This window comes from Erythrolamprus reginae, chromosome 2, assembly GCF_031021105.1.
Source record: "Erythrolamprus reginae isolate rEryReg1 chromosome 2, rEryReg1.hap1, whole genome shotgun sequence".
Lineage (NCBI taxonomy): Eukaryota > Metazoa > Chordata > Lepidosauria > Squamata > Dipsadidae > Erythrolamprus > Erythrolamprus reginae.
Window position 1 is genome coordinate 90,075,631 of NC_091951.1, and position 26,951 is coordinate 90,102,581.

The window sequence follows — 26,951 nt, forward strand, 5'->3', positions numbered from 1 at the left end:
GAGAGTGATAGGACTATTATTTAAAAAATATTAGACTGTGCAGAACTGGACAAATTAACATATACATTGAACAATAAAGAAGACACAGAATTTTATGAAAGCTGGAATATGTTCTATAGCTGGATAGCGAAAAGAAACGAAACAAGGAGAGTAGAGAAAACAGGAGAAATTTGTAGAGATAGAGAATTAGGGAATGGATAATAATAATAATAATATCTTAATGTTTGCATATTGATTGTATTATATAAAATGTAGATATTGAAATACTGATATTAATAAGGAAATATATTGAAAGTAAAAAACTGTAAAAGAAATACAGTTTAACCCTATGATATATGACAACAGTATAGTTTACTGTAAAAAGAAGAGATTTAGAAGTTGAATTTTTTTCCTTTTTTCAATTTTTTTCTCATTCTTTTTTGCTTTTTTGCTTTGTTTGTATGTCTGTGTATATGTATTTATGTTATGTTATGTGTATATAAGTCTAATCAATGTTCTAAATGTATTTTTAATATTTACATCCAATAAAAAAAATTTTTTTTAAAAAAGAGAGTGATCAGAATGAAAAACTCATATCCTTTTAATCATCAGACTAATCAGCAAAAATAATCTCACCTCTGTGAAGAGATAAATTAGCCGTCCATCTCTTAATTTATCCACTGCTTCATTACTTGGGACAAACACAGTAAAAGGTCCAGGACTATCCCAAATTGATGGAAGATTACAATTCTGTAAAATATTAAGCACCATGGTTGATAGATAACTTTAGTGTAAAATGATTAATTAACAAAATCAACTTTTCTGGGGGTGAATTATGCTAAGCAGCTATATCATTCTAATAAATTATTCTCAGCATTCCTGACAAAGTTCTAGTTCAAAGTTCCAAGCTACAATCCTACTGAAATAGTCAAATGCTTTCTGTAGCTCACTAAGGATTACAGATTTGAACAAGATTTAGCGCGAAGAATTTTAATTGAAAATGATACAATGACAGTTCAATTCAGATGTTTCTGAGTAAAGATTTGCATATAGACAATGGAGAGGAGGAACGAAACCCTGATCCTGTGGCGGCATACAAATCCAATAAATAAATAAATAAATAAATAAACAAACAAACAAACAAATAAATAAATAAATAAAACAAATAAACAAACAAGTGGAGCCATTTCTGAGGGTATGTGTGGCATTGCCCTATGTCAGCTCTAACAGGCCAGCTGAGGGCAGAGGGGGCAGAGGGGAGGCTGTTTTCACCCTCCCCAAACTTCATGAAAGCCTCCAGAGCCTGTGGATAGTGAAAAACAGTCACAACAGGCCTACCGGAAGTCCAGAAATGAACTTCCAGTTGGGGAGTTGGGCCATTTTTTTTGCTCTCCCCAGGCTTAAGGAGGCTTTATTGGGGAAGGTGAAAAATGGCCCAATAGGCCCACTAGAAATTTGAAAGCATGGGGAAGGTGAAAAATGGCACAATTGACCTACTGGAATTTGTTTCTGAACTTCCGGTAAGCCCGTTGGGCCATTTTTTTGCCCTCCTCAGGCTTCAGGAGGTGTGGGGCAGCGTGTGAAGGTTGTGCACACATACACGGGGAAGAGAGCATTGCATTATGGGTGTGGGCATGCATATATGTGCCATCGCACACATGCATATCTTTTTGGCACCTGAGCAAAAAAAGGTTTGCCATCACTGGACTAGAGGGATATTTAGCTCAAATTAAGAGCTGTTTCTTTAAGAGATTGCATTACGGAGAATGTAGTCACAGATTGCACTCTGGGGAATGTAGTCTATGACATGTGACCACATTTGTGTGTTCTTATTGGCCATCGAGCTATACCTCAGCTGCTGGGTAATTGGACCATGCACACCAGTGAGCATTTTAAGTCTTAAGAAAGGACCATTTTAAGTCTTAAGAATGGACCATTCAACAGCTGGAAATGGGGAGAAATGAATCTCTTTTCATCTATCTGTAATGGGACAGATTATGAATATACAGTGATACCTCATCTTACGAACTTAATTGGTTCTGGGATGAGGTTTCTAAGGTGAAAATTTTGTAAGACGAAACAATGTTTCCCATAGGAATCAATGGAAAAGCGATTAATGCGTGCAAGCCCAAAACTCACCCCTTTTGCCAGCCGAAGCTGTTTTTGCGCTGCTGGGATTCCCCTGAGGATCCCCTCCATGGGAAACCCCACCTCCGGACTTTCATGTTTTTGTGATGCTGCAGGGGAATCCCAGCAGCGCAAAAATGGGTGCTTCGCTGGCAACAGAAGTCCGGAGGTGGGGTTTCCCAGCGAGGGGAGCCTCAGCAAAATTGCAGCATCGCAAAAACATGGAAGTCCTCGAAACCCCACCTCCAAACTTCCGTGTTTTTGTGAAGCTGCGATTTCGCTGAGGCTCCCCTTGCTGGGAAACCCCACCTCTGGACTTCCATTGCCAGAGAAGCGCCCGTTTTTGTGCTGCTGGGATTCCCCTGAAGCATCGCAAAAACACAGAAGTCCAGAGGTGGTGTTTCCCATGGAGGGGAGCCTCAGGAAAATCCCAGCAGTGCAAAAATGGGCGCTTCGCTGGCAACAGAAGTCCGGAGGCGGGGCATCCCAGTGGTGGCGGCTTGGGTTTGTAAGGTGAAAATAGTTTGGAAGAAGAGACAAAAATATCTTAAACCCCGGGTTTGTATTTCGAAAAGTTTGTGTGACGAGGGGTTTGTAAGACGAGGTATCACTGTATACTCTGAAGAACTTCATCCTGAATATGTAAGCCTATGAGGATACTGGACAATAAATGTAATCTCCATGATTTATCATTTGCATGGAGTTTTAACTGTCTGTGAAAATCAAGCATACGCTTGGACCAGAACAATGGATTTCTTACTGCTCCAAATCAACATTTTGGAAATGAACTCATTTTTCATGAGTTTTACTAATATTTTAATGAGCTTTATCATCTATTATACTTAATCATCTGATCTCTCAAAAGGGAACCCTGGTTCTGTATCCTGTCGTGGGTCATGAAAATATTAAATGTTCAAAAAGTAAAATCTGCAATTTTTTCTGATAAAAAAAGAAGTTGCAGTATCAGTATTCATTTTATCCCCTCCTGAATATAGGAGAGATACTTACTTCTAACATAGTTTGAAACCGGCTGGCAATTCCCATGGAAGCAAGAATTTCTGCAATTGTTTTCTGCAAAAATAGACTGATTAGAATGAGAAGTGGTGACATACACCGAAACGCATTACAGTCTGAAACAACATAGTTATGAAGTATATAAGTGCAAACAAATAACGACACATTTCTCTTTCTAACCTGTGCCATTACTAATGTACAGAAAATCTCTGAATTGTGCTCCCAATGTTTTCCCTCTCATTGAGTTCAATAACTCAATGCACAATCTAAGTCACTAAATATACGTGTAAAGACATATTGAATAAAACCTGGTTCTTGGTAACTATGGAGACATATATCCATGACGGTTTCTTAACAACAACACAAAGTGATTTGGTATCATTTTTTAAAGTATTTTTTAAAACTTCCCAGTAGAGTTAGTTGAGAAAAATCTTGACATTTTGAGTGATGGATAAGCAAATATAGGAAATACAGTTCCCAGATATCTTTCATAATGTCCAGCAAGGTTTTTTTATGGAGTTTCTTTCAATTATAAAGTTATTTAGGAAATTGTATGCTGCACAATAAAGTAATATCTTCTAATGCCATATTTAGTGCCTTTTCATCTCAGGAAGATGGCAGAGAACATGGTGGAATAGCTAACATTTATGAGTGTACCCATCACATTCCAAATCTTCCCAGGACCATTGATTAGTTTGGGAAAACTGGTGGAAATAATATTTTAAGTGATATATATGCTTCCTTGTATACCATACTATTATGCAGTAAGGGTTTGTGTGCAGGAGTGGATTCTTCTTGCCACTGGTTCATTTGTTCCTGTGCTGTATGAGTATGTGCATGTTGCGCACTGCATGACTACTTTGTGTGCACACTTGCACAGTACCAATCCCCCACCTTCTGCACATATGCAGAAGCAAAACATAGCATGTGCAGAATCCAAAAACAAAATGGTGGCACCAAGAGACCCAGTTCATGAGCGTGGCCAGCCAGCCATCATTTTCGATTTGGCGAGCAGGGGGAAATTCCTGCTATAGCTTCTATAGATCTGGTCCAAACCAAGAGCAACCCACCTCTGGTTGTGTGGAGCTTTATAGTATCAAACCATTCACATGAGTCTAATGCTATTAAAAAGTGCTACTAGAAAGGCTTTAAATCATGAGTGTCCAAATTTTGGCTTGCCTAGGTCATTTTGAGTGTAGAGCAATTGGTAGTGCAGCCTACTTCAGCTGACCGCTAGCTGCACTTCAGCAGTTCAAATTTCAATGGCTAAAGGTTGACTCAGTCTTCCATCCTTTTGAGGTGGTAAAATGAGGACCCAGATTATTGGAGACAATAGGCTGATTCTATAAACTGCTTAGAAAAGGCTGTAAAAATCACTGTGTAGAGGTATATAAGTCTAAGCGCTATTGCTATTGCTTATTGTTCTTGGGGCCACAAATAGTTAACATGCATCAATAAATTTTCTTTTTTTCAATATTTTTATTACATCTTGTGTGGCCGCATTAGTAGCTATCCAGGCTACATGTGACTTGGAAACATCTGTTTTAGATTGATTCTAGAAGTACAATTATGGCCTATACTTAAAAGCTATTTGTTTAGGAATTACCCTGCCTATGACTGTGTTCATAAGGAAAAAGAATACAGTACTCATCATACCTGCTCATTATCAGAGTTGTCCATGATGTCTATTTTCCTTATACGGTCAACAACATGTATAATACCATTAGCCGCTGGCAGATTATAGTCCCTGAAGTAATAGAAGTCATTTGGAGAATCTGAGTAACTGCAGTTCGTCCTGCCTCCTTCCTGGAGAGCAATACAAGATTTATCTATGGTAAATATTTCTCTACGATTAAGTTTTATTATTGCTTTGACATTTTATTGCATTTGTTAATGCAATGATTGTTCTTGAATTGTAGAGTACAGTTGGGCTTTAGACCAGGGTTTAGGTTGGAGATGGCATTCATCATTTGTACTGATGGTGGAAGAAGGTCAAGCATGGTACATCAGATCTTGTGCTGCTTGAGCTCTCATCAGATTTACATGCCATGATATTCTTTTTGACTACCTTCATTGGATATGGGAGGCACTATTTTCATCCATTGTTTCTTGTCCTGCCTTCAGGTGCTTTGTAGCAGTGATATTGAAACACTGCTACCATGTCACCCCTAATCCTTCTTTTGATCAAACTAGACATACCCAGTTCCAGCAACTGTTCTTTATATGCTTTAGCCTCCAGTCCTCTAATCATCTTTGTTGCTCCTTTCTACACCCTTTCCAGAGTCTCAACATATTTTTTACATCATGTCGACCAAATCTGGATGCAGCATTCCAAGTATGGCCTTACCAAAGCAAACCTATGACAAGTAGGAAGAGATTACACCCAGGGCCCCCTTTTGTTTAACATTTACATGAGACTGCTGCGATTATGGTGAAAATCATCAATATTTAGATGATGCCCGGTTGTACATTTCAGTCCCTGATTAGCTAGGCTATGTCTTAACCTAATGCTTGGAGTTGGTATGGGTTGGAGTCAGGCTTTATGAGAAGGAACAGGCTTTATCTGTTTGCCTCTCCTTCTCCCAAATTTGTAGGTATTCTATTATTGATTCTTCTGTACAATCTAGGGGGCCATCTTGGATTCTCAGCTCCTGCTCACAAAGCAGATAGAAGCAGTGGAATTTGCTGAGGCATGTCTTGCATATCAATGGACCAGGGGCCTTTCATACAGTAATTCATGCCTTAATCACTATTGGGCTCTGGATGTTCTGGAATAGGTGCATTCAATTCTTAAGCTCCTTCAGACCCTAATTGTAGAGAAGACAAGCTGAACTTAGCAATGAAGTCAAGTTGCTCAGAGAGGTTAGTACAACAGTAACAACAATCCAAACTGATGCCTAGAATGCAGTGCTTCTCACATAGTGGGGCGTGCCCCCTGGGATGGGACAGAACAATGCTGGGGGGGGGCATGACCCCGGGGAATGTGCTTTATTTGCCGCAGGGAGCAGCGGGTTTTTGCACCGAACAATAGCACAGAGCACAGAGCAAGAGATATGAAGTGCAGATAACAAACCCTCAAGAGACACCATGGAAAAATATTTAACAGGGATGAAAAGAAAGGAGGAGAGAGACGGAGATAATGAGACAAACATAAGTCTCCTGAAAGCTAAGATGAAGAAATATAATGAAGCGTATGTAGTGCTTGGCTTCACTGTGACTACAGTGGGAGATGAGGAAAGACCAGTATCCTTACTGTGTCTAAAAATGTTGGCAGCAGAAAGCATGAAGCCAAATAAATTAAGGCATCACTTAAATGCATTACACCCCAATTACACTGATAAATGGCTTGAGTTTTTTCAGTGAAAATGTGTCAAATGTTGCAAACAATCATCCCTCCAGTGAAATGGAGGTGGGTGTGAAATGTTTACTTCATCCTAGGGTGGGGCATAACTGAAAATAATTGAGAAGCACTGCTAGAACCCAATATAATGAACTGAATCTCACATCTGGTGACCTATGCAACAATGCTCTTGAAAACCACAAGAGATTTCCAGATGATGATCACTAGATCTCCAACTCTGCCCTGGGATTTTAGCTGATGTCACATCTGAAACCCACCTGGAATCTCTCTAAAAGGGCTCCCCTTCCTCAATGGGCTTCCAGGAATAACACAATGTTTGAATTAAATCAATAAAATATAACTGTGATACTGAGTATAATAATTGTAAAGGAAAACATTGGACATCTTTTCTTGTGCTAACTGACCTAAAATTTCATGAATGAATGAATAAAGGGAGGGAGGGAGGGAAGGAAGGAAAAGACAAACTTATATTTTGAGCTGTAGCTTCATTTTTAGAATCTCAGGTCTGCAAAAAATATTTACCTGTTGAAATGTCACATTATGTCCAGATAATGTCCAAAAATTAGAAGTGCTCAGCAAATGTTTTATCGTGTGCTGTCCAGCTATTATGTGCTTCCTGCAGAATTCCTGTGCATATGATTCCTTCACAGAGAGGAGATATCAAAATTTTAAAAAGCATTACTCTATGCAGCACATCTAGTATAACATTTTTAATTTCACTGTACCCCAAAGTACTAATATGTAATGTTCCACATCAGTTTTTATAAAAGTATCTAGCACTATATTTAAAATTAAACCAAATAACTTATGATGACACAAATTGGATTATTTTATTTCTCTATTTTTTATTCTCCTTTAATTCATTATTTCTTTTTCCAAACTCTTAGATGATACATTACCTGATAACAGCACTTCAATTTGTTTGAATGATACTATTCTTCTTTTCTTTAGAAAGGCTTTGAGGTTACTTTTTAAAATAATAAAATATAATAACCATGAATCTCAGGCATGTACAAAATACAGTGGTACTTCTATTTATGAACTTTTCTAGATAAGAACCAGGTGTTCAAGATTTTTTTGCCTCTTCTCAAGAACCATTTCCCCTTACAAACCCAAGCCTCCGAAACTGTAACTGGAAAAGGCAGGGAGAAGCCTCCATGGGGCCTTTCTAGGAATCTCCTGGGAACAGGGCCAGAAAAGGTGGGGAGAAGCCTCTGTGGGGCCTCTCTAGGAATCTCATGGAAAGAAACAGGGCTGGAAAAGGCAAGGAAAAACCTCCATTGCCCTCTCTAGGTGCCCTGCTACACCAACAAAGGCTGGAAGTAGCCGACCATGTTTCGGCTGCCAGGTTGATGCAGGAGGCTTTCCAGGCCTAAAGAGGAGGGACATATGTACAGGGAGCACTCGCATTACATTTTGGGGTTTGGGGAGACATGTGTACATTCGCGCACACACGTGCTTTGGACACTCAGCACCAAAAAGATTAAGCATCACTGCTCTATTGAAATACATGCATTGGGCTATTCTATGAGTTATGTTTACATGGTGGCTTCCTATTGGCTAATTTATGTGTTGATGGCTGGTGATTGGCTGTTGTTTCCTTGTCCTGCCAAGCACTTCAGTATTAAGTACTAAGTCCTAAGCTGGTGATAAATCAGCACTCCTGTTAACTGACAAGAGGCCCGTTTCCCTGGCTTTAATAATTTCCCTTGCTATTTTTGTAACGGCAAGGCCAATGATCTCAGTTGCTGCAAAATTAAATGTATGTCCTTATTCATTGCAATATGATGCTACTAATGAGTTTGGGTCTCCTCGTCTGACTGCTTGCTTGTGTTCTTGCAATCTGATGGTTAGCTTCTTCCCCATTTGTCCTACATAGTCACAGGGACAATCCATGCAGGGGACCTGATATATTACATTGAAAGTATCTCCCACTTCCAAGCGATCTTTAGGATGCATAATTAGTCCTCATAAAGTAGCCTCTAGGCAGTGTGTCATGCCCACTTGCAAATCTCAGAAGATGCGTTCTCCTTCTTCTGAAAAGTTTTTGAGGTGATGTTTTTGAGGGGATGTTTAGATGGTTATTGCTAAAACTGACAATGTATGGAGAGTTGGTGGCTTTACAATAAACCATGGTTTCTAGGCTTTACCTTTGCAATTCCTGCAAATACGTATCCCTCTACTTCTCCCTTCCCCTTCATTGTAATTTTTTTTTTCTGAAAAACAAACAGAGTGAGTAAAAATACCAAATGATAATTTTGCTCAAGAAGGACAGTGGTAGCCTGACTTCAGTCACAAATACTAGGAGTAATAAATTAATAAGAGAGAAGGGTACTTACACTGTATTTAAATGGAGGATTGATTTCCCCAGTAGGCACAAGAACTGTGAAAGGTCCATTGTTGTCCAGGGTTAATGAACAACCCTTAACTGTTAAAAGATTCCATACCACATATTCATTAAAAAAAATCCCTGAATATCATAAATAATCATACATACAACTCAAAGTATTACCCTTAGATTATCCACGGTTGACCTATCCAGATTCCTAAGAGGTCAGTAAGGGGCGAGTACAAGTGCACTAGAGTGCCTTCCGTCCCCTGTCCTATAGCTCTCCTATATCTCCTATATCTTTCTCCTATTCCTATATCTCTTCTTCTATTCTTTCATTGATATGTTTTATTCCTATATCTTCTATTCTTTCATTGATATGTTTTATTCCTATATCTTCTATTCTTTCATTGATATGTTTTATTCCTATATCTTCTATTCTTTCATTGATATGTTTCATTCCTATATCTTCTATTCTTTCATTGATATGTTTCATTCCTATATCTTCTATTCTTTCATTGATATATTTTACTATGAGTATATCCTCTATAACCTTCATCATGTATTTTACTATGTGTATACCCACTAAAACCTTTATTGTGTATTGGACAAAATCAATCAATAAAATAATATATACATGAGCCATGGTGGCGTAGTGCTTAGAATGCAGTATTGCAGGCTAATTTTGCTGACCGCTGACTGCCAGCAGTTCAACAGTTCAAATCAGGCTCAAGGTTGACTCAGCCTTCCATCCTTCTGAGGTGGGTAAAATGAGGACCCAGATTGTTGGGGACGATATGCTGACTCTGTAAATTGCTTAGAGAGGGCTGTAAAGCACTGTGAGAGGTATATAAGTCTAAGTGTTATATGACTTAGATGTGCAGGTTGAAGGTTTTATGAAGTCATCTTCATTATATTTCTGTTTCTAGCCCCTATTTGAGCAACCCTGAATTGGAGTGAGAATTGAGGGAGACATTTAACTCTTCCTCAAAGCCCTACAGCATTTCTCCAATCAACACTGTCTACCCAGTTGCTATTTGCCAGACCAGGAAGCATATGCAAGTACTTACCTATTTTCCACCAAAAGAGAAACAAGATAGAACATATATTTAATTTCCCATGTTAACATGTACATCCAGTATGTTTAGTGATTCATGGTTAGAAAATTATTTTAGGTATGTTTGGGGTGTCTTTTGAATTTAGTTTATTAATATAATATTAAATTATCATTAGCATTTACATCAGAGGTCTTCAAACTTGGCAACTTTAAGACTTGTGGACTTCAACTACCAGAACTCTCCAGCCAGATTTACTGGCTGGGGAATTCCAGGAACTAAAATCCACAAGTTTTAAAGTTGCCAAGTTTGAAGACCTCTGATTTACATCCATCCAAGGAAAGAAAAACCCGCCAAACGTTTTCAGCATCCTTGAATATCAAGGCCTCCTTTTAAAGACAATAAAAACATAAATAAAAGTTAGGAGACCTAGCTATGGCACCCCAATATATTTTCCTTTTTAGCTACAAATAAGAGAGATAATTTAACATAACCAGCTGAATTATTTCCTGCTTGTTCTGAAATTTATACTTGATTTGAATTAAAGAGCTGCATGCCCTGGATTATATTTTTTAATTTGTTTGTTTGTTTATTTATTTAATTGGATTTATATTCCGCCCCATCTTTTGTAGGTTGAGCCGAGGGTTGGGTGAAATATGCCATCAGTCTCAACTTCTTTCATGCCAACAAGAGGTTAAACTCAGAATCCTGTTGACTCTTATCTATCACCAATTTGCTTTGTCCATTAATAGTTTAGATTACTTGTAGAGAGTGATAGCTTGCAATAAACCTGTATTCATTTGAATCACCTTGGCTCTTAATTTCATACACTTGAAATTTTTAATTCTTTTCTCAACTAACAAGTTAAGTTAATCATTGCGAGAGCAATCATGGGTTTCCCAAGGTATGCCCATGTTACACCAACACTCCGCAGTCTGCATTGGTTGCCGATCAATTTCCGGTCACAATTCAAAGTGTTGGTTATGACCTATAAAGCCCTTCATGGCATCGGACCAAAATATCTCCGGGACCGCCTTCTGCCGCACGAATCCCAGTGACCGGTTAGGTCCCACAGAGTTGGCCTTCTCCGGATCCCGTCGACTAAGCAATGTCGTTTGGCGGGGCCCAGGAGAAGAGCCTTCTCTGTGGCGGCCCTGACCCTCTGGAACCAGCTCGCCCCAGATATCAGAGTTGCCCCCACCCTCCTTGCCTTTCGCAAGCTCCTTAAAACCCACCTCTGTCGTCAGGCATGGGGGAATTGAAATTTCCCTTCCCCCTAGGCTTATAGAATTTATACATGGTATGCTTGTATGTATGAGTGGTTCTTTAAATTGGGTTTTTTTAGATTGTCTTTTAATATTAGATTTGTTTACATTGTCTTTTTATATTGTTGTTAGCCGCCCCGAGTCTTCGGAGAGGGGCGGCATACAAATCTAATAAATACTAAATACTAATACTAATCAACGCTGCTACCCTTAAGTAAGTACATCTGCTGTGAGTATGGTAGTATTCTTCCTATTTATAATTAAAAACATATATTCAAAGCAATCAACCTGAAACAATTAGAATATTTAATGCTTTTTTTACCAGATTGCAGTTACGCATAGTTAAATTCATGTATAGTTAAATTCATTCAGAAAAGAAAATTACCGAACAATTTCTGTGCATCATTCAATATCCCACTATGATTTCCTACTCTGTTTTGCCTAATGATTTCATCCAGGATAGTTTTGTAACAGAAATCTCCAATATCAATTTCTCCATTTGGACAGTTGCATCTGAACAAAAGAGAATAATAAAAGATGAGGTTTGGGCAACTGTCCCACTATTAAGTGTTTTGTAACCAATTCACGTTAATTAAGCAATTATTTAGCAGCTGCAGTTTTTAAAAAATATATTTTATTTATACATTTTTCTTATATGAACATAGTACTTTATTAGATTAGATTAGATTTATTGGATTTATATGCCGCCCCTCTCCGCAGACTCGGGACGGCTCACAACAATGGCAAAAACAGTACATAGAGACAAATCTAATATTTACCAATCTAATTACAGTTTTAGGTTAAAAAATTCATAAAAGCAACCCCAATATATATAAAAAACAAGCACACAATCAATCATACACCAATGCATTGATGAATGCATTGTCTGAGTTTATCTGCTTATACATGATATTTTCCCAATTTCTAATTTTTACCACTATTTTCTTGTCATAGAAAAAATAAATCCCACATTTAAAAATATTCTACATCTTTATCCTTTATTTTTAATGCCTTTCTACACAATCTAGTTTTTTAAAAAAAGATTACTCTTTCCTCTGTGGGTATATCCTCATGTTTCCAGTGCTGTGCATTCTTGTTACTGTCAGCATGTGCAATATTAAGTATACATTCCCTTTATCATATTTTTCTGGTATTATGCCTAGCAAAAATATTTCTGGCTTATAATCTAGGTGCTTATAATCTTTTCTATCCATGTATATATTTTTGTCCAATTTTGTTTTGCTTTTGCGCATGTCCACCACATATGATAATATTTGTGTGATGTCTGATTGCATTTCCAACATCTGGTGGACATGTTTTTGAACGTCTTTGCCAGCCTTGCAAGTGGCTAGCAGCTGCAGTTTTACTCCTTTAGTAAGGGGGAATACCAGAAAATATAAACATATTCAAATATTTATATCCAGGTATCCAGGCGAGTGCAATTTAGCATTCCGGCTCGTAGCCCACCGCTGCATATTGATCATATTAAGCTTCTGCTGTACTATTAATCTTCTCATCCTTCCCATCACCTATCGCCTCCCACAAATGACTGTATGATTGCAACTTTGCTGCTTGTACCCTTTCAATTTATATTGATTGGTTCCTAATATGATGGGTTTGCTTATTTGTACCCTTTGGCTATCAGTAAGTGTTGTACCTTATGATTCTTGATGAGTTTATATGCACATATGCACCAAAGACAAATTCCTTGTGTGTCCAATTACACTGGGCCAATAAAATTCTATTCTATTCTATTCTATTCTATTCTATTCTATTCTACTCTACTCTACTGTACTCTAATCTATACTCTACTCTATTCTATCCCAGTATTTGATTATTGCAAAGGAAGAAGTCCAATATATCTAAGGAGTATCATATTGGAGGAGGCTGCCCTGGTTCATATCTGAATTTGTCAAAGTGAACCAGTCTTTCATTTCTTTTTGACACCCACATTTATAACATGGGATGTTAATAATATTGGCATTCTGTGCTTGGAAAGATGCCATCGCTGAACATTTGGAAAAAAACTGTATTTTATGCCAAATGTAATTTTTGTAAAACCTGGAAGAGCAGAGTGGAGCTTAATTAATATCTAAAACCTCAGCTTAGAAGGAGAGTGATACAATGGCCAAGATGGCCAACTGTCACCAGATTTGCAATTCCAAGGAAAGCATGTGATTTTAAAAAATATTTCCAAGACAATGATTATTCAATTCAATTCAATGCAATTTATTAGATTTGTATGCCGCCCCTCTCCGCAGACTCGGGGAGGCTCACAGCAATAATAAAAATCGATATACAATGGTTATAGGATGCTAGTGAGACTTACAACTAGAGAAGGGCATATTTGAGCTAGGAAATCAAAGGAAAAGTACCATTCTTCTCTTGCAGCCCAATGGATCTCAATGAGGCTAGAACAAAGTAGCCACTCCTATGCAGGTAAACAATTTTGCTCTGCATGATGATCATAGAAAGGCCAAAAAAAAACACATCTTCCCAAGGAGAAACATTATAGGCTGCCTTGCAGGTACTGGCTTCTAATATTGGAAATTAAGACTTGCTTTCTTTCATATTTTCATTGATAGAGGATAAGCAGCTCTTCAATAAAAAGATACCATACTCCCATTGCTTTCAATAAATAATATATATATTTTAGGAATGTTGACCTATTTGTAGCTATTGTCAGATCGTGTCGAGCATACAATTTGAGTAACTTTACAGTGAGGATTTCCAAGTCTAAAATACTGCCATCAATATTCAGGAAAGAGGTTTTTAGAATGTCCAATATATGGCTGGGTCTACAAACTCTAGGTTCAAAAAAATACCTCCTGCTATTTTTTGATATTATTCTATCTACCTACCTACCTGTCTGATCTGAGCTTTTAAGGAGAAAAATGGGATAAAATACTTAACAGAAAATTAATGTATGTATCAAGAACAGTGATGGAATCCTACGGGAACGGTCAGGAATGCAGTTCCGGTAGCAAAATTTGGAGCTCCACCTCAGAGCACCCAATTTGCACTGAAAGATGTTGAAATAAAATACATAAGCCACGTCCACAATGTGGTAGTAAACGTTTTGGTAGCCCATCACTGATCAAGAAGTACATTTAAATGGAAACTTCTCTCTCTCTCTGTCTCTCTGTCTCTCCCTCCTTCCCTCCCTCCCCCTCCCTCCCCCCAAGATACATAGAAAACATGTAAACCAGACTTCTGAATTTAGTATTACATATAGCAAAGGATAGAAATTCAGAATAGCTTCTATACTGAATTCATGCCAGGCTTCTAGAGTACTTACATGAAAGACCCATCAGGGTTCACTTTACACCCATGTTTAATACAGTCATGTACTGAGCATTCCTTGGTGGGTATGCAATTATTTGTCTCATTTCTTTCCCTTCTCATTCCTTGTTTACATTGGCAATGTGGCTATGGAAATAGAAAGAAGACTAGTCACAATGCCTCAGGCTCCTTGCAAGGCTTTAAAGGTAATAACCAGAGCTTCAAATAATAAAATAAAAATCACTATAAACCAAAATCAAAATGGGACCTAGGCCCAATATGCAAACATATAGAAAAATATCATGAAATGATATGAAATATTTTTACCAAATATTAAATGAATGAACAAGCAGCAGATATCTGATATATAACATTATTAAACAAAGGGATCCAGAGTGCACCACTTCTGTTGGCGTGAGCCTTCTAGATAAAAAACACAGGGCCCCCCAAACTTTGCAACTTTAAGAATTGTGGACTTCAACTCCCAGAATTCTCCAACTAGCTATGCTGGCTGGAGAATTCTGTGAGTTGAAGTCCACAAGACTTAAAGTTTCAAAGTTTGAAGACCTCTGCCATAGGAGTTTAGGAGAGCCCTCAAATGGCTTGGTCTTATTGCTTACTGTCTGCTTGTATACATGGCTGCTATAATCAAAGGACACTGCAAGGCAGCATTTACCTTTCCTGTATTCTGGACAACACAGTCGGTGGTATCCATAGGGCAGCCTCCATTATTGGCAAGACAGGGCTGCCTGACTTGGCACACTCTCCCATTTCCCTCATATCCTTCAGCACAAATGCACTGATATTTGGTTTCCTCAACAGTCTTGCAAACAGCATATGGGGAACATGGAGAGGAATTACAGGGATCCTGGGCTGAAAAGAAAGTAAATATTTATTTTTACTTATTTATTCATTTGTCCAATACACAATACATATGGAAGAGAATAGACATGAAGTAATATATATAAAGATAATATGTAAAAATAGAGGAGAAGATATATGAAAGGAAGAAAATATATATCATATATGAGATAAAGGAAAGACAATTGGACAGGGGATGAAGGGCACACTAGTGCACTTATGTACATCCCTTACTGACCTCTTAGGAACCTGGAGAGGTCAATCGTGGAGAGTCTAAGGGAGAAATGTTGGGGGTTACGGGTTGACACTATTGAGTCTAGTAATGAGTTCCACGCTTCGACAACTCGATTGTTAAAGTCATATTACAAATATAAATATGCAGAGCTATAATAATGCAAAATCAACTTTCAGTGGCAAATAGGTTCCATATCTAAAGAATCAAGCCCTTACTAACTAGAGTAATTCATTATATCTTAAGCTGTAAGCAATTCCCGAACCCTGACTACATGATTCTCCAGAATACCCAGATATTATAGTGCTCAAACATGGAAGCAAAGCCTGTAATAACCAATAAATTTCCTCCACCGTGTAGGATTTACTTCTTTACTTTTTAAAATTGGATTCGGATTTAAAGTGGATATTTTTAAAAATTGGATTAGGTCTACAATAAATCACTGATCTAAATTAGAGCCAGATTCAAAGACAACACAGCAAAGTCAAGTTCTTTATTTGCTGTCACCTAATAGACAGAATTTTGCTAAACTAAATATATAACTGTTATGTCTTGGGATTTGGAACATTAGCAGGAAGTTTCCAACCAGGTCCATTCTTCTGAGTGGGAGAAACATTTGAATCTGATTGGTCCCTGCGACCCGGGTCTCTCTGTATAAACTGGAGCCAACTGCTTAGTCTTTGTTAGAGTTTTGCTGATGTTCACTGTGCATAATAAAGAGCTGTTGTCACTGTGTTAGTTCGTCTCCTGTCTCTGACTCTTCAGTACGAGAACATAACAATAACCTTCTAACCTAGTAGTTATATCTTGACAGATTCTAGGGTGTAACTACCCTGAATCTCTTCCTCCCTCTCTATCTCCCTCCAATTCAGGACTGCAGTCTCTTCATTTGAACTTCTCTCTGATGGGAAACTCAGTGCCTTCCTCCCTGGGAAAGCTCTGTGCTGTCCAAACTCACTTCCTTTGCTTCTCCAAATGCACCTTTCACAGCATGTTTTTCTCCAGAACAAGTGGGAAAAAAATCTCAAAAAGATCTCAAAAAAAAAAAAGGAAAAGAAAAAAAAGTCAGCCTAGATTAGACCTGGTCACTGATTTATTTATCTGCAATCTAAGCTGCTCCAATTGAACTTGACTCTGAGTAGCATATACGTCCCGAAAATAAAATGTTCTACAGAATATTAAAAGAGGCAGAACTCATAAACAAAGACTCCAAATAAGCAGCACAACAGACAAGGAGCCGAAACTGACAAGATTTCTGCTTATTCTGGTTTTGAAAGTGATTTTGGATGAGTAGAGAAGCTTTAGCAGGCGGTGTTTGTGGCTAAACACCTCTTTTAGTGTCTTGGGTCTCATTATAGTTTTCAGTGTTATCGTTTGCAAAACCCTTCTGTATTGTTCGGTGTTACTGGAGTTTGAGTGGTAAAGGAGTCAAGAGCAAAGGGTTTTTTATTTGTTGAATTGGTCTTCTGCTATGGCTCTTACTAGCAAAGGACAACCTTCCTTGGTAATTTATAGAATAGAACAGTGATGGTGAACCTTTTTTTCCTCAGGTGCTTAAAGCAGGCGTGCTTGTGCTATTGTGCATGCGCGAGTGCCCACACCCATAATTCAATGCCTGGGAGGATGAAAATGGCATCCCCGAGTCTGCGGAGAGGGGCGGCATACAAATATAAATAAATAAATAAATAAATAATCCCCCCACTCCGGTGTGGAGGTCCTCTGGAGGCTTGAAATGGCCTGTTTCTTAACTTTTGGTGGGCTAAGTAGGCTCAGTAGGCCTGTTTTTCACCTTCCCCAGGCTCCAGAGGCTTCCCTGGAACATGGGGAGGATGAAAACGCCATCCCCCAACCCCTGGAGATCCTATGGAAGCTAAAAATGCCCTCCCAGAGCTTCCCTGTGAACTCCATGCATGCTGAAGCTGAACTAGGGCAACACTTTATGTGCCAGCAGATATGACTCCGTGTGCCATTGTGGCACACGTGCCATAGGTTCGCCATCACTGGAATAGAGTATGATAATCTATTCTACATATGGATGACTTGAAGATAATCCAGTCATTTCCAAATGTCGGCACCCAATTCATTTTAGAAATAACACAAGAGGAATAAATGAATAACAGGATTGTGGTATAAAAGTAAATTCAGCATTGGTGAAAACTATATTGGATTTAAAGAAGTCTCTCTAAATTGGCTGTGCCTGAAGTGTGAACTATTTCTAAATCACATTTCATGCCTGCTATGAATTCTTTAGGCAGCGCTGTGTGGTTTGGGGCCTCCTACATTCTCTGTGCTTAAAGGACTTCCAGAACAGATATCGTATATGTTAAATCGGAATAACTGCAGGACACGTGGCTGCCTGATTCTTCTTTATTAAGAATCGGGCCATGTAACAAAGTAACAAGTAACAAGTAACAAGTTGAAGTTTGCGGCGAAAGACAAGGCGTGCGATTCGGGTCTCTCTTTTTAAAGTGTAGGTGCGGCTTTGATAGCTGTTTGGATTTTCCCCACCTGCGGCTTGGCCAATCCACGGCCAGGTATGTAGATGAACTAGTTTAAACAGAGATTTACGTAACCTATTTACATATTCCTATTTACATAGATGCATAAAAGTATCAATGACTGTAGCAATAACTGACCTTTATGTTGACAAGCCGACTGCAATATTTATCTTTATTTATTTATTTGAAAGATTTATGTGACTGTGTTTCTTAAGCAACTCTGGACCACTCACCCCAGAGAAGATACAGAAGGTAAAACAGAAGGTTAAAATAAAATAATAAAATCAAATGTAAAGCATTTTTCTAGTCCTCTCAATTGCGGTGGTTGCAGGCTGCAGGCTGAAGCAGGCTGTATGGCAGAGAGCCAGTTCCCCAGTGACAAAATAAATATGCAAAACAAAGCCCCATCTGTGAAGGCTTTATGAGGAGGTGATGTCAAGTGGTAGAGAGAGGGTGTGTGATCTATGTGTGATAGTCTTTATAAACTGCATTAATGATTTACTATTGCAGCAATGGCAGGGAGACACCATAATCCACGACTCTAGAAGATTAGCTTCCCATATGAAATACCTCTTTTCTATTTTTCAACAATTAGAGGTGTTTGAAGTGTTATTTAATCCAGAACAATACCACTTGTACATGGAGGAGCATCAACAGGCTGAGACAAAGCCCAAATTTCATAGAAACATACACAGAGACAAAAAAAAACTTTTCAGAAGTGGTTCCACTTAGTGGTTGTGGAATGCTGAATGTTGTTGGCAGGACAAATGAACAATCAGTTGGCAATGAGAATGATATAGAACAATTTATCCAGCCTGGTTTCTTGAACTACACGTTACATCATGCCTTTGCATGTTGATTGACAATGAGTGAAATTTAGCTCAATGCTGTTCGGAAAGATGGGAATAGAACAGGGGGTGGATTCTGCTTTTCTTTCCTGCCAGTTCACTCCTTGACGCACTGCATGGAGTATGTGGGGATGCGCATACATAGTGCTAAAAAATCAGCGTCTGTGCATGCGCAGAAGCAAAAAAACAAGATGGCGCCTCCTATGGTGCCACCAAAAGAACAGGTTCACTGCTGGTTCTAGCAACCCAGGCCTCCAAATTACTACCAATTCCATAGAACCAGTCCGAACCAGAAGGAACCCAGGAAGGACACATGATTGATGGCTGGAACCATTGAAGAATGCTTTTTTATTACTTTTTGTAGTTCTCATTGCAAGAACTTTGTTTACAAGAATTATAAAGAAGACATGTGGGGAGTACCTTGAAATGCTCTAACACAAGCTACAAAAAGGTTCAAGGTTTCCACTCACCTAGACAATGAATCCCAGTTTTCTTATAGCCTGGAATACAGTCACATTCAGCCTTTCCATTCTTTACCACACAAAGGGAGTTGGCTTCACAGATTACACCACCACAATTGGGAATTTCTGGAATCATAAAAGAGGAGTGTTTGAAACGAGAGCCCCTAAAGCAGTGTTTCCCAACCTTGGCCACTTGAAGATATCTGGACTTCAACTCCCAGAATTCCCCAGCCAGCATTTGCTGGCTGGGGAATTCTGGGAATTGAAGTCCAGATGTCTTCAAGTGGCCAAGGTTGGGAAACTCTGCCCTAAAGAACATGAAAGTATCTTTTACCTCCATAGCTACAGGCAGTGAAGGGCTACCAAAATTTTTACTACCGTACCATACTATGGGCCTGGCTTATGCAGGATGCCATGCATTTTCTTTCAACATCTTTCAGTGCAAATCGGGTGCTCTGGGGAGGAGCTCCCTTTTCACTACCCCAATGAATACCCCCCCCCCCGATCTGGGTAGTAGCCCACCCCTGGCTACACCCCTGGCCCACCCCTGGCTGAAAGTTGCATTCTAATTATGCAGAGGGATTTATGAGGAATTTTCACAGGATTCCAATCACTTAGATGTGCCTTCACACCAGAGAACTGGAACTATATTCTGTGTTCCTTTTTATTGCTTCTTTATAGCTTGTCTATTTTAAAATAGACTTCCCACGGTTAGAAATTTAATTAAAAACACTAAATATTTATACACAATCAGATTGCACGTAATAAATCTTTCACGCTACTGTTTTAATTTTCTCTTCCACTGTAGAACTAATCCGTCTGCTCATAGGCAGCAAGCAGAAATATATACATATACATACACACACACAAGGGGTGGGCTGTTGCCCAGATGGGGGGTGGGGGGAATGCAGTGGGGTAGCGAAAATGGAGCTCCACCCCAGAGCACCCAATTTGCATTGAAAGATGTTGAAAGAAAATGCAGGGCGTCCTGCATAAGCCATGCCCACAGTGTGATAGTAAAAAATTTGGTGGCCCTTCATAGCACACACATATATGCACACACATACACACACGTATGTATATGTGTATGTATATATGTGTATGTATGTATGTAGGTAGGTAGGTAGGTATGGCTATTTTTCTGTCAAAATAACCCTGGTATTCCCAAATATGGGAGGAAGCAACTTAGCTTTCCTTTTGCCCCTTGGCCCCATTTCCAAGGCAGCTATTTTTTTTTTATAGTCGACAAACTATTATTTACATGGTTACATATTTTAGCTGATAAGTGAAAAGGAAAACAGAAAAGCAACCATAGAGCTCTTCCCTGGTAAAAGCTGATGTGGAGGTGAACTTGTGGCTTAGAGGTTAATATTCTGCCTTGCTTGCAGAAGGCTACAAGTTCAAATCCCAGTAAGGGTATGTCTGGTTGAAATAGATCTATAACAGGCTCCCTTCCGTTTCACTTATCAGTTAAAATATTATACATTTTTATCTCTTTTCCTCTCTAATTATCAAGCCTAAAACGAAATACTGTAAGGGGCTCAGACTGTCCTGAATATCTGTTAAAGGGTTATTCATTCCTAAATGAGATGAAGAAGATTCTCAGATGAGAAGCAAAACATCTTCAAAGAAAGACAAAAAAAAGTCTGAAAAACCATCTTTGGGACAACCATGACCTGGATGACTAAGAATCGCTATAGGTGTTTATTCCTTGGTATTTATTGTCTAGCAAAAACACAAAAGGATTGTCCCTGATGATGTCCAAGCTATGCTAGTTATTTCTAAAACAACCTGATGGTCAGATCTGAAGACAAAAGGAATGTAAAAAATAAACTCTTGTGCACTCACCTTGGTCACACTTGGGACCGGTATAGCGAGCATAGCAGCTACATTTTCCATCTCCAGAGGGGCCATGGTTGCAAACTCCATGCTGACACTCACATACTAAGAAAGAGAAGAGAATTAAATAATTCATACTTAAAAAGAATTTTATAAAAAAATATTGCAATCATTAATAGAGTTCTTAAACTGTGCTGGAAGTGGGGAAGCTTTATGAATGTTTGTCTGGTGGTGGGCACAATTCACAAAACTCTTGTTTTGTGTGTCTTTATATTGTAAAAAATCAATAAAAATAACAATAAGAAGAAGTGGGGAAGCTTTACCATGAAGCTCATTGGCTACCTTTGAGCCAATCACTGCTGTTTGCATCAATCTTCTTCAAGGAGTTATTGCTGGAGAGATAAAATTAGCATTGTGCATCCTATCTGCTGCTTCCAAACTAAAGTAAAGGGAAGCTCTCAAATTAAAGGTATATAAAAAGCAAAACAACAAAATTAATAGAATTAAAGTTAAAATAAGTCATCAATATAGTTAAAGTGAAAATCTTTGTAAATACAGGGAGAATGAAAGCTAAATGCACTTTTTGCCAGCATTTTGGCAATAGAGGTAATTTTAATTTCATCTATATAACTGTGCAGAAGAAATAGCCTGGCTAATAGCAGAAGAGATGGCCTGGCTAATATTTAGGCCTTATAGCATGTAGATCTTCAAAGGTCACTATATCTTGTAAACTATGTCTACTAGGCAACCTACTGTATATCTTTCATTACAAGCATTGTGTTAAATCAGTGGAGGGATTCAGCTGGTTCACATCAATTCAGGTGCACTAGGTTTTAATTATCCACACCAGGGAAGGACAACCCATCGCTGGCACTCCCTGTGCACTCCTGGCAGCGGGCTCACGTGCGTCTGGTGTGTGCAGGCTTGTGTGTTAGCACAAGATTCAGTTTCCTGCGCATGTGCAGAAGCCGAACCTCATGCAAGGACATTCATGCGCATGAGATTTCGCCAATCTTTGGTGAAATTTCGCATGTGCAAGCATCTTCGCATGACATTTTGCTTCCTATACATGCGCATCTCCATTTTTCCAACTGGAACTGCGCACTGGACCGTCCATGCAGCAGCCCAATACTGATCCACACACACACCACTATCAAAGTGGATCCTGGACAATGCACTGCAATGGAGAAACAGGCAACGGAGCGGCCAGTGTGTGGGAAGGAGAAGGCTGCTTTCCCTCTTTCTTCTCCCTGCTCCTCCTTTTCTCCTTGTGCTCCCTGCTCTGTTTCTCCATTGCAGTGCAGTGGCCAGGATCCATTTTGATAGTGATAGCAATAGGACTTAGACTTACTTGTATATACAGCTTCATAGTGCGTTTACTGCCCTCTAAGAAGTTTACAGAGTCAGCATACTGCCCCCCCCCCCCAAAGCTGGGCCCTTTCCATCCAGCTCGGAAGGATGGAAAAGTGGATCACCCTTGAGCTGGTGAGATTTGAGCTGCCAAACTGCAGCTAGCAGTCAGCTGAAGTAGCCTGCAGTACTGCACTCTAACCATTGGGCCGTTTCGGCTCTTTTAGTGTGAGGGGGTGGGGGGTGGGAGGGTGTAATTCAACAACCAGTTTGCCCAGGGTCAGGTTGGCTGTTGCGGGAGGTTCGTCCCACATGTGTGGTGGAACTGGAGGATAGGGATGGGCCACACGTCCCAAAATAACTCACCTGGCCCTGAGCAAACTGGTTGTTAAATTATTTGAATCCCACTACTGTTGTTAAGTGTATATTTCATCCCAATCAGCAGCTCTCCGACCTCACATCACTTACCATTTTCATTCTGTTTGCAAGTGTAACTGTTTTGAATCGAAACATGGACAACCGCCACTACAGTAAATGACTATTATAGAAAGTTTTGAAAATTGATATATTGGCCTCCATGCAGGGAAGACCTGCCATCTTCGGCCCTACCGGTGCACCCTCTGATGCTGTCATGTGTGCACATGCGCCCGGTGGGCACACACATGCCTGTGGTAAGAGATTTCACTTCTGTGCATGCACAGCAAGCGAAATATTGTATGAAGATGCTCAAGCGAGCAAGATTTCGGTGATTTTCCTCCATATTTGTGCTTCTGTGCATGCGCAGAAGCAAAAAATTGGCGAAGATTGCCAAAATCTCACTCCCCCAAGTGTCTTTGTACAAGATTTCAATTGCTGAGCATGCACAGAAGCGAAATCTCATGCAGAGGCATGCATGACAGACACATGTTTGTGCTTCTGCGCATGCTCAGAAGCAAAAAATTGGCGAGAATTGCCAAAATCACAGTCGCGCCAGCATATTCATGCAAGACTTCACTTGCATGCACAGAAGCGAACTCTCATACAGGGGTGAGCATACATACGTCGGGACATGCAGCTGTGTATGCATCCTTAAAATCGCTACTGGAACAGAGCGCCCTACCGTTCCCCTAATAGGCCTTCACTGCTGCCATGACGATGTGAATTTGACACCCCTGATCTATGTGATTTTTAAAAGTCAACAACAATTTGCTGGTACATAATCAATCTTTTCTTTACCAATACACCTCTTTCTTGCTTGGAATTAATTTAAGCCTGTTCTATCCAATATTGATACTAGGTAGTGTTTGAGAATATTCACAGTTTCCTTGGAAATTGAGGTCAGCTGGGTGCAGCTGGCTGCCCCAATCTTCTACCAATCCAATTCATTATCCTCAGATGCTTTATAAACCAGGGTGCTAATAAAGCTCTGTTGGTGAAAAGGCACTTAGGAGCTATAGTGTCAACTATTCTGAGTTATCACTGTATTCTGGAGATCAGGGATATCAGAAGTAATGTAGACAAGGTAAGAAATTTCCAAATGTATTAAGAAATCAGCTCATATCCATCAGATACCTGGCCCAGAACATTTTAACTGGTTGTACATTCTACAATGATTTATAGTGCCCACTACTATTATCATGTGCCTATGATTTGCCCATCAGTTCATTCAAATTCTTCTTTAGTTGTTTACCAGACATTAACCTGATTCATTTCAGTGAGATTCTGGGCTTGAGATGCTTACCAGATTGACAGTCAGGGCCAAAATGATTCTCATCCTTGCAATGTTGACATGCAAAGCCACTATAATTTGCCTAAAAAAAATTAAAGAGATCAACATTTTACAATGGCATTTTTATGTCCTATTGGAAGCAACTAAGATGGAAGAAGAAGGAAGGAAGGAAGGAAGGAAGGAGGGAGGGAGGGAGGGAGGTAGGAAGGAAGGAAGGAAGGAAGGAAGGAAGGAAGGAAGATCTTAGGCTTCCTAATAATAAGGCTGATGAAACTGTAATCCTCCAAGGGCTGCAAAACTACAACTCCCTGCAGATCTTTCACTGATGTTGCTAACAAATGTTGCTGGGAGGTGTGTTTCAGTAACACCTGGGAGACCACCAATGGTTTGTTTCTGTGGGATAATGCACATTATACAAAGAATCTATCCACACATATTATTATCAATTTGCATCCTTGGTAACATTAAAATTAAATCTCCTTCTTTGTCACTTAGTCACTTTTATATAAACAATAGGGTGTTTTTTTAAGTAACAGACTGTATTTAGAAGAAAGGAGGATCAATTACTTAAGGCAATGCAGATCATAAAATGAACAGTCAATGTAATGTAAGTGTTTCATTTAATCATTCTTCCAGAATAGGGCGCACATGTAAAGAAGAGAGATGAACTAAATCAACTTTCTTCTAAGGCACTTGCGTATTTCATCCACAATTCCTCTTTTCACTTGCAATCCAGAGAATCCAGGAAAGAAGCTGGCTGAATTACAAACTCCTCTGTTTAATAAAGGAAACTCAGCAATGTAATATATTATCCTATTTGGACATAATTATCAGTAGTTGACTCTTGCACCCAATTTCCAAATAATGCATAAATGTTTTTTTTTTGGGGGGGGGAGACTAAGAGTGGTCAGTTCCAGTCAGAGCTCAAGAAGTTTCTTGGATGAGAAGCAAAACATTTACAAAAAACAAAAAAACAAGGAAGTCCAGCTGCCTCTTGAAAAAAGCATGTTTGGGAAAATCAACCATGGTCTGGATGACTGAGAATCTCCATAGATACGATGCACCAGAAGAATGCTCTTGGCTATAAACTGTCTAGCCTATTTCTAGTAATACGTTATTGGAGAAAGTAAAGCCAGTCTTACGTTACAAATGCAAGTTCCATTATTCCCAATGCCTTCCAAACAGGTTCCATGTTGGTTGCATACATTTTCAGATCCACCGGGGCATTCTATAAGAGGAAAAGAGTTACCCATGCTTAGATCATTTTAAAAACTGTGCCACTAATATACTATTTTGATTCAATCAAGTGCATCTTAGCTGCAAGGCATTACAAGCAATATATGCCCCTTTCTTCTTTGTTCAATGGTCTTGTGGAGAAAGCTCTATTCATATAATGAATAGTCTAATTTTGTTTCGTGGAGCCAGCCAAAATAACAGGGAGCCTTCCTGAAAGTCTCCCCAAGCCCCAAAATCTTTAATCTCAGATTGTCTACAGTTGACTTCTCTCCCTTTTCTAAGATGTTCACGAGGGGTTTTCATAAGTGCACCATTGTGCCTACCATCACTGTCCTACTGTCCTATCGTCTTCTTTTATCATTACTTACTACTTATGTTATGCTTATACAGACTACAATCATCAATCAATCAATAAATAAATCTGGTTAATTCAGAATAACAGAATCTTGCAAATCTAAAAGTACATACAATCTAAAAGGATTTAGAAAGCTTAGAATTATGACGCCTAAAACATGATCTAAATATTGCCCACAAGATCATATGCTGCAATGTCCTGCCTGTCAACGACTACTTCAGCTTCAACCGCAACATCACAAGAGCACACAACAGATTCAAACTTAATATTTACCGCTCCAAACTTGACTGTAAAAAATATGACTTTAGCAATCGAGTTGTCGAAGTGTGGAACTCATTACCGGACTCCGTAGTGTCAATTCCTAACCCCCAACATTTTTCCCTTAGACTATCCACGATTGACCTCTCCAGGTTCCTAAGGGGTCAGTAAGGGGCGTGCATAAGTTCACTAGTGTGTCTTCCGTCCTCTGTCCAATTGTCTTTCCATATCTCATGTAACTTTTCTTCCTTTCATATATCCCCTCCTCTATTCTTCAATCTTTTCTTCTATCCTTTCCTTGATATATTGTATATTACTACATGTTTATTCTCTTCAATGTGTATGGTATATTGGACAAAATAAATAAATAAATAAATAAAATACATCTCTTCTCCTCATCTAAGGAGAGTCCCTTTTGAGACGTTTGCTGTGCCCCTGCCTTCCTTCTGCAGTCTCAGCTGCCTCTTATCTGATTATTGTCTACACTATGGCTTTTCTTCCTGTCTCCCAAGGTCAGTCCTAGATGCCATTATAATTGGAGACCCTTCTTTGCATATTGACTTGACTGGGATTGACTGTTGTATGTTATATGTGCGATTGTTGTGTTACGTCCATAACATGTTTTTTTGGTTGTTATTCTCCTTTTGCTATTGTTGTTATTCTCCTTTTGCTATTGTATGTCAGCATGTACATTGCCTGTACAATATGTGCCAATTGAGGGTGTTTGTAAATGAATTAAATCAATGATTGCAAAAGAAGATAAGTTATATTTTTCCAAGTATACAGCATGCTGATGTTGCCTGCCTCTGTGTTTAAATCTTATTCCTTACTGGATTTCAAGAGCTCCATGGCTTCAATACAAACACACTCCAAAAGCTTATCAAGCAAAACAT

At 39.1% G+C, this 26,951-nt stretch overlaps 1 protein-coding gene across 2 annotated transcripts in view; it reads right to left on the reverse strand.

Annotated features, from left to right (window-relative positions):
• The window catches only part of STAB1 (stabilin 1), a 162,829-nt gene that overhangs the window by 125,581 nt on the left and 10,297 nt on the right, over window positions 1-26,951 (reverse strand). Inside the window, exons 4-16 of one of the 2 annotated variants that reach the window (XM_070738665.1) lie at window positions 25,352-25,437; window positions 24,222-24,291; window positions 21,161-21,256; window positions 19,322-19,438; window positions 15,089-15,285; window positions 14,429-14,559; window positions 11,516-11,643; window positions 8,821-8,909; window positions 8,632-8,697; window positions 7,004-7,123; window positions 4,777-4,926; window positions 3,115-3,177; window positions 616-729 (exon numbers count right to left, since the gene is read on the reverse strand). In XM_070738665.1, the coding sequence (XP_070594766.1) occupies window positions 616-729; window positions 3,115-3,177; window positions 4,777-4,926; window positions 7,004-7,123; window positions 8,632-8,697; window positions 8,821-8,909; window positions 11,516-11,643; window positions 14,429-14,559; window positions 15,089-15,285; window positions 19,322-19,438; window positions 21,161-21,256; window positions 24,222-24,291; window positions 25,352-25,437 (1,427 nt within the window). The remainder of the gene's footprint in view (window positions 1-615; window positions 730-3,114; window positions 3,178-4,776; window positions 4,927-7,003; window positions 7,124-8,631; window positions 8,698-8,820; window positions 8,910-11,515; window positions 11,644-14,428; window positions 14,560-15,088; window positions 15,286-19,321; window positions 19,439-21,160; window positions 21,257-24,221; window positions 24,292-25,351; window positions 25,438-26,951) is intronic. The other variant, XM_070738666.1, reaches the window with a different exon arrangement.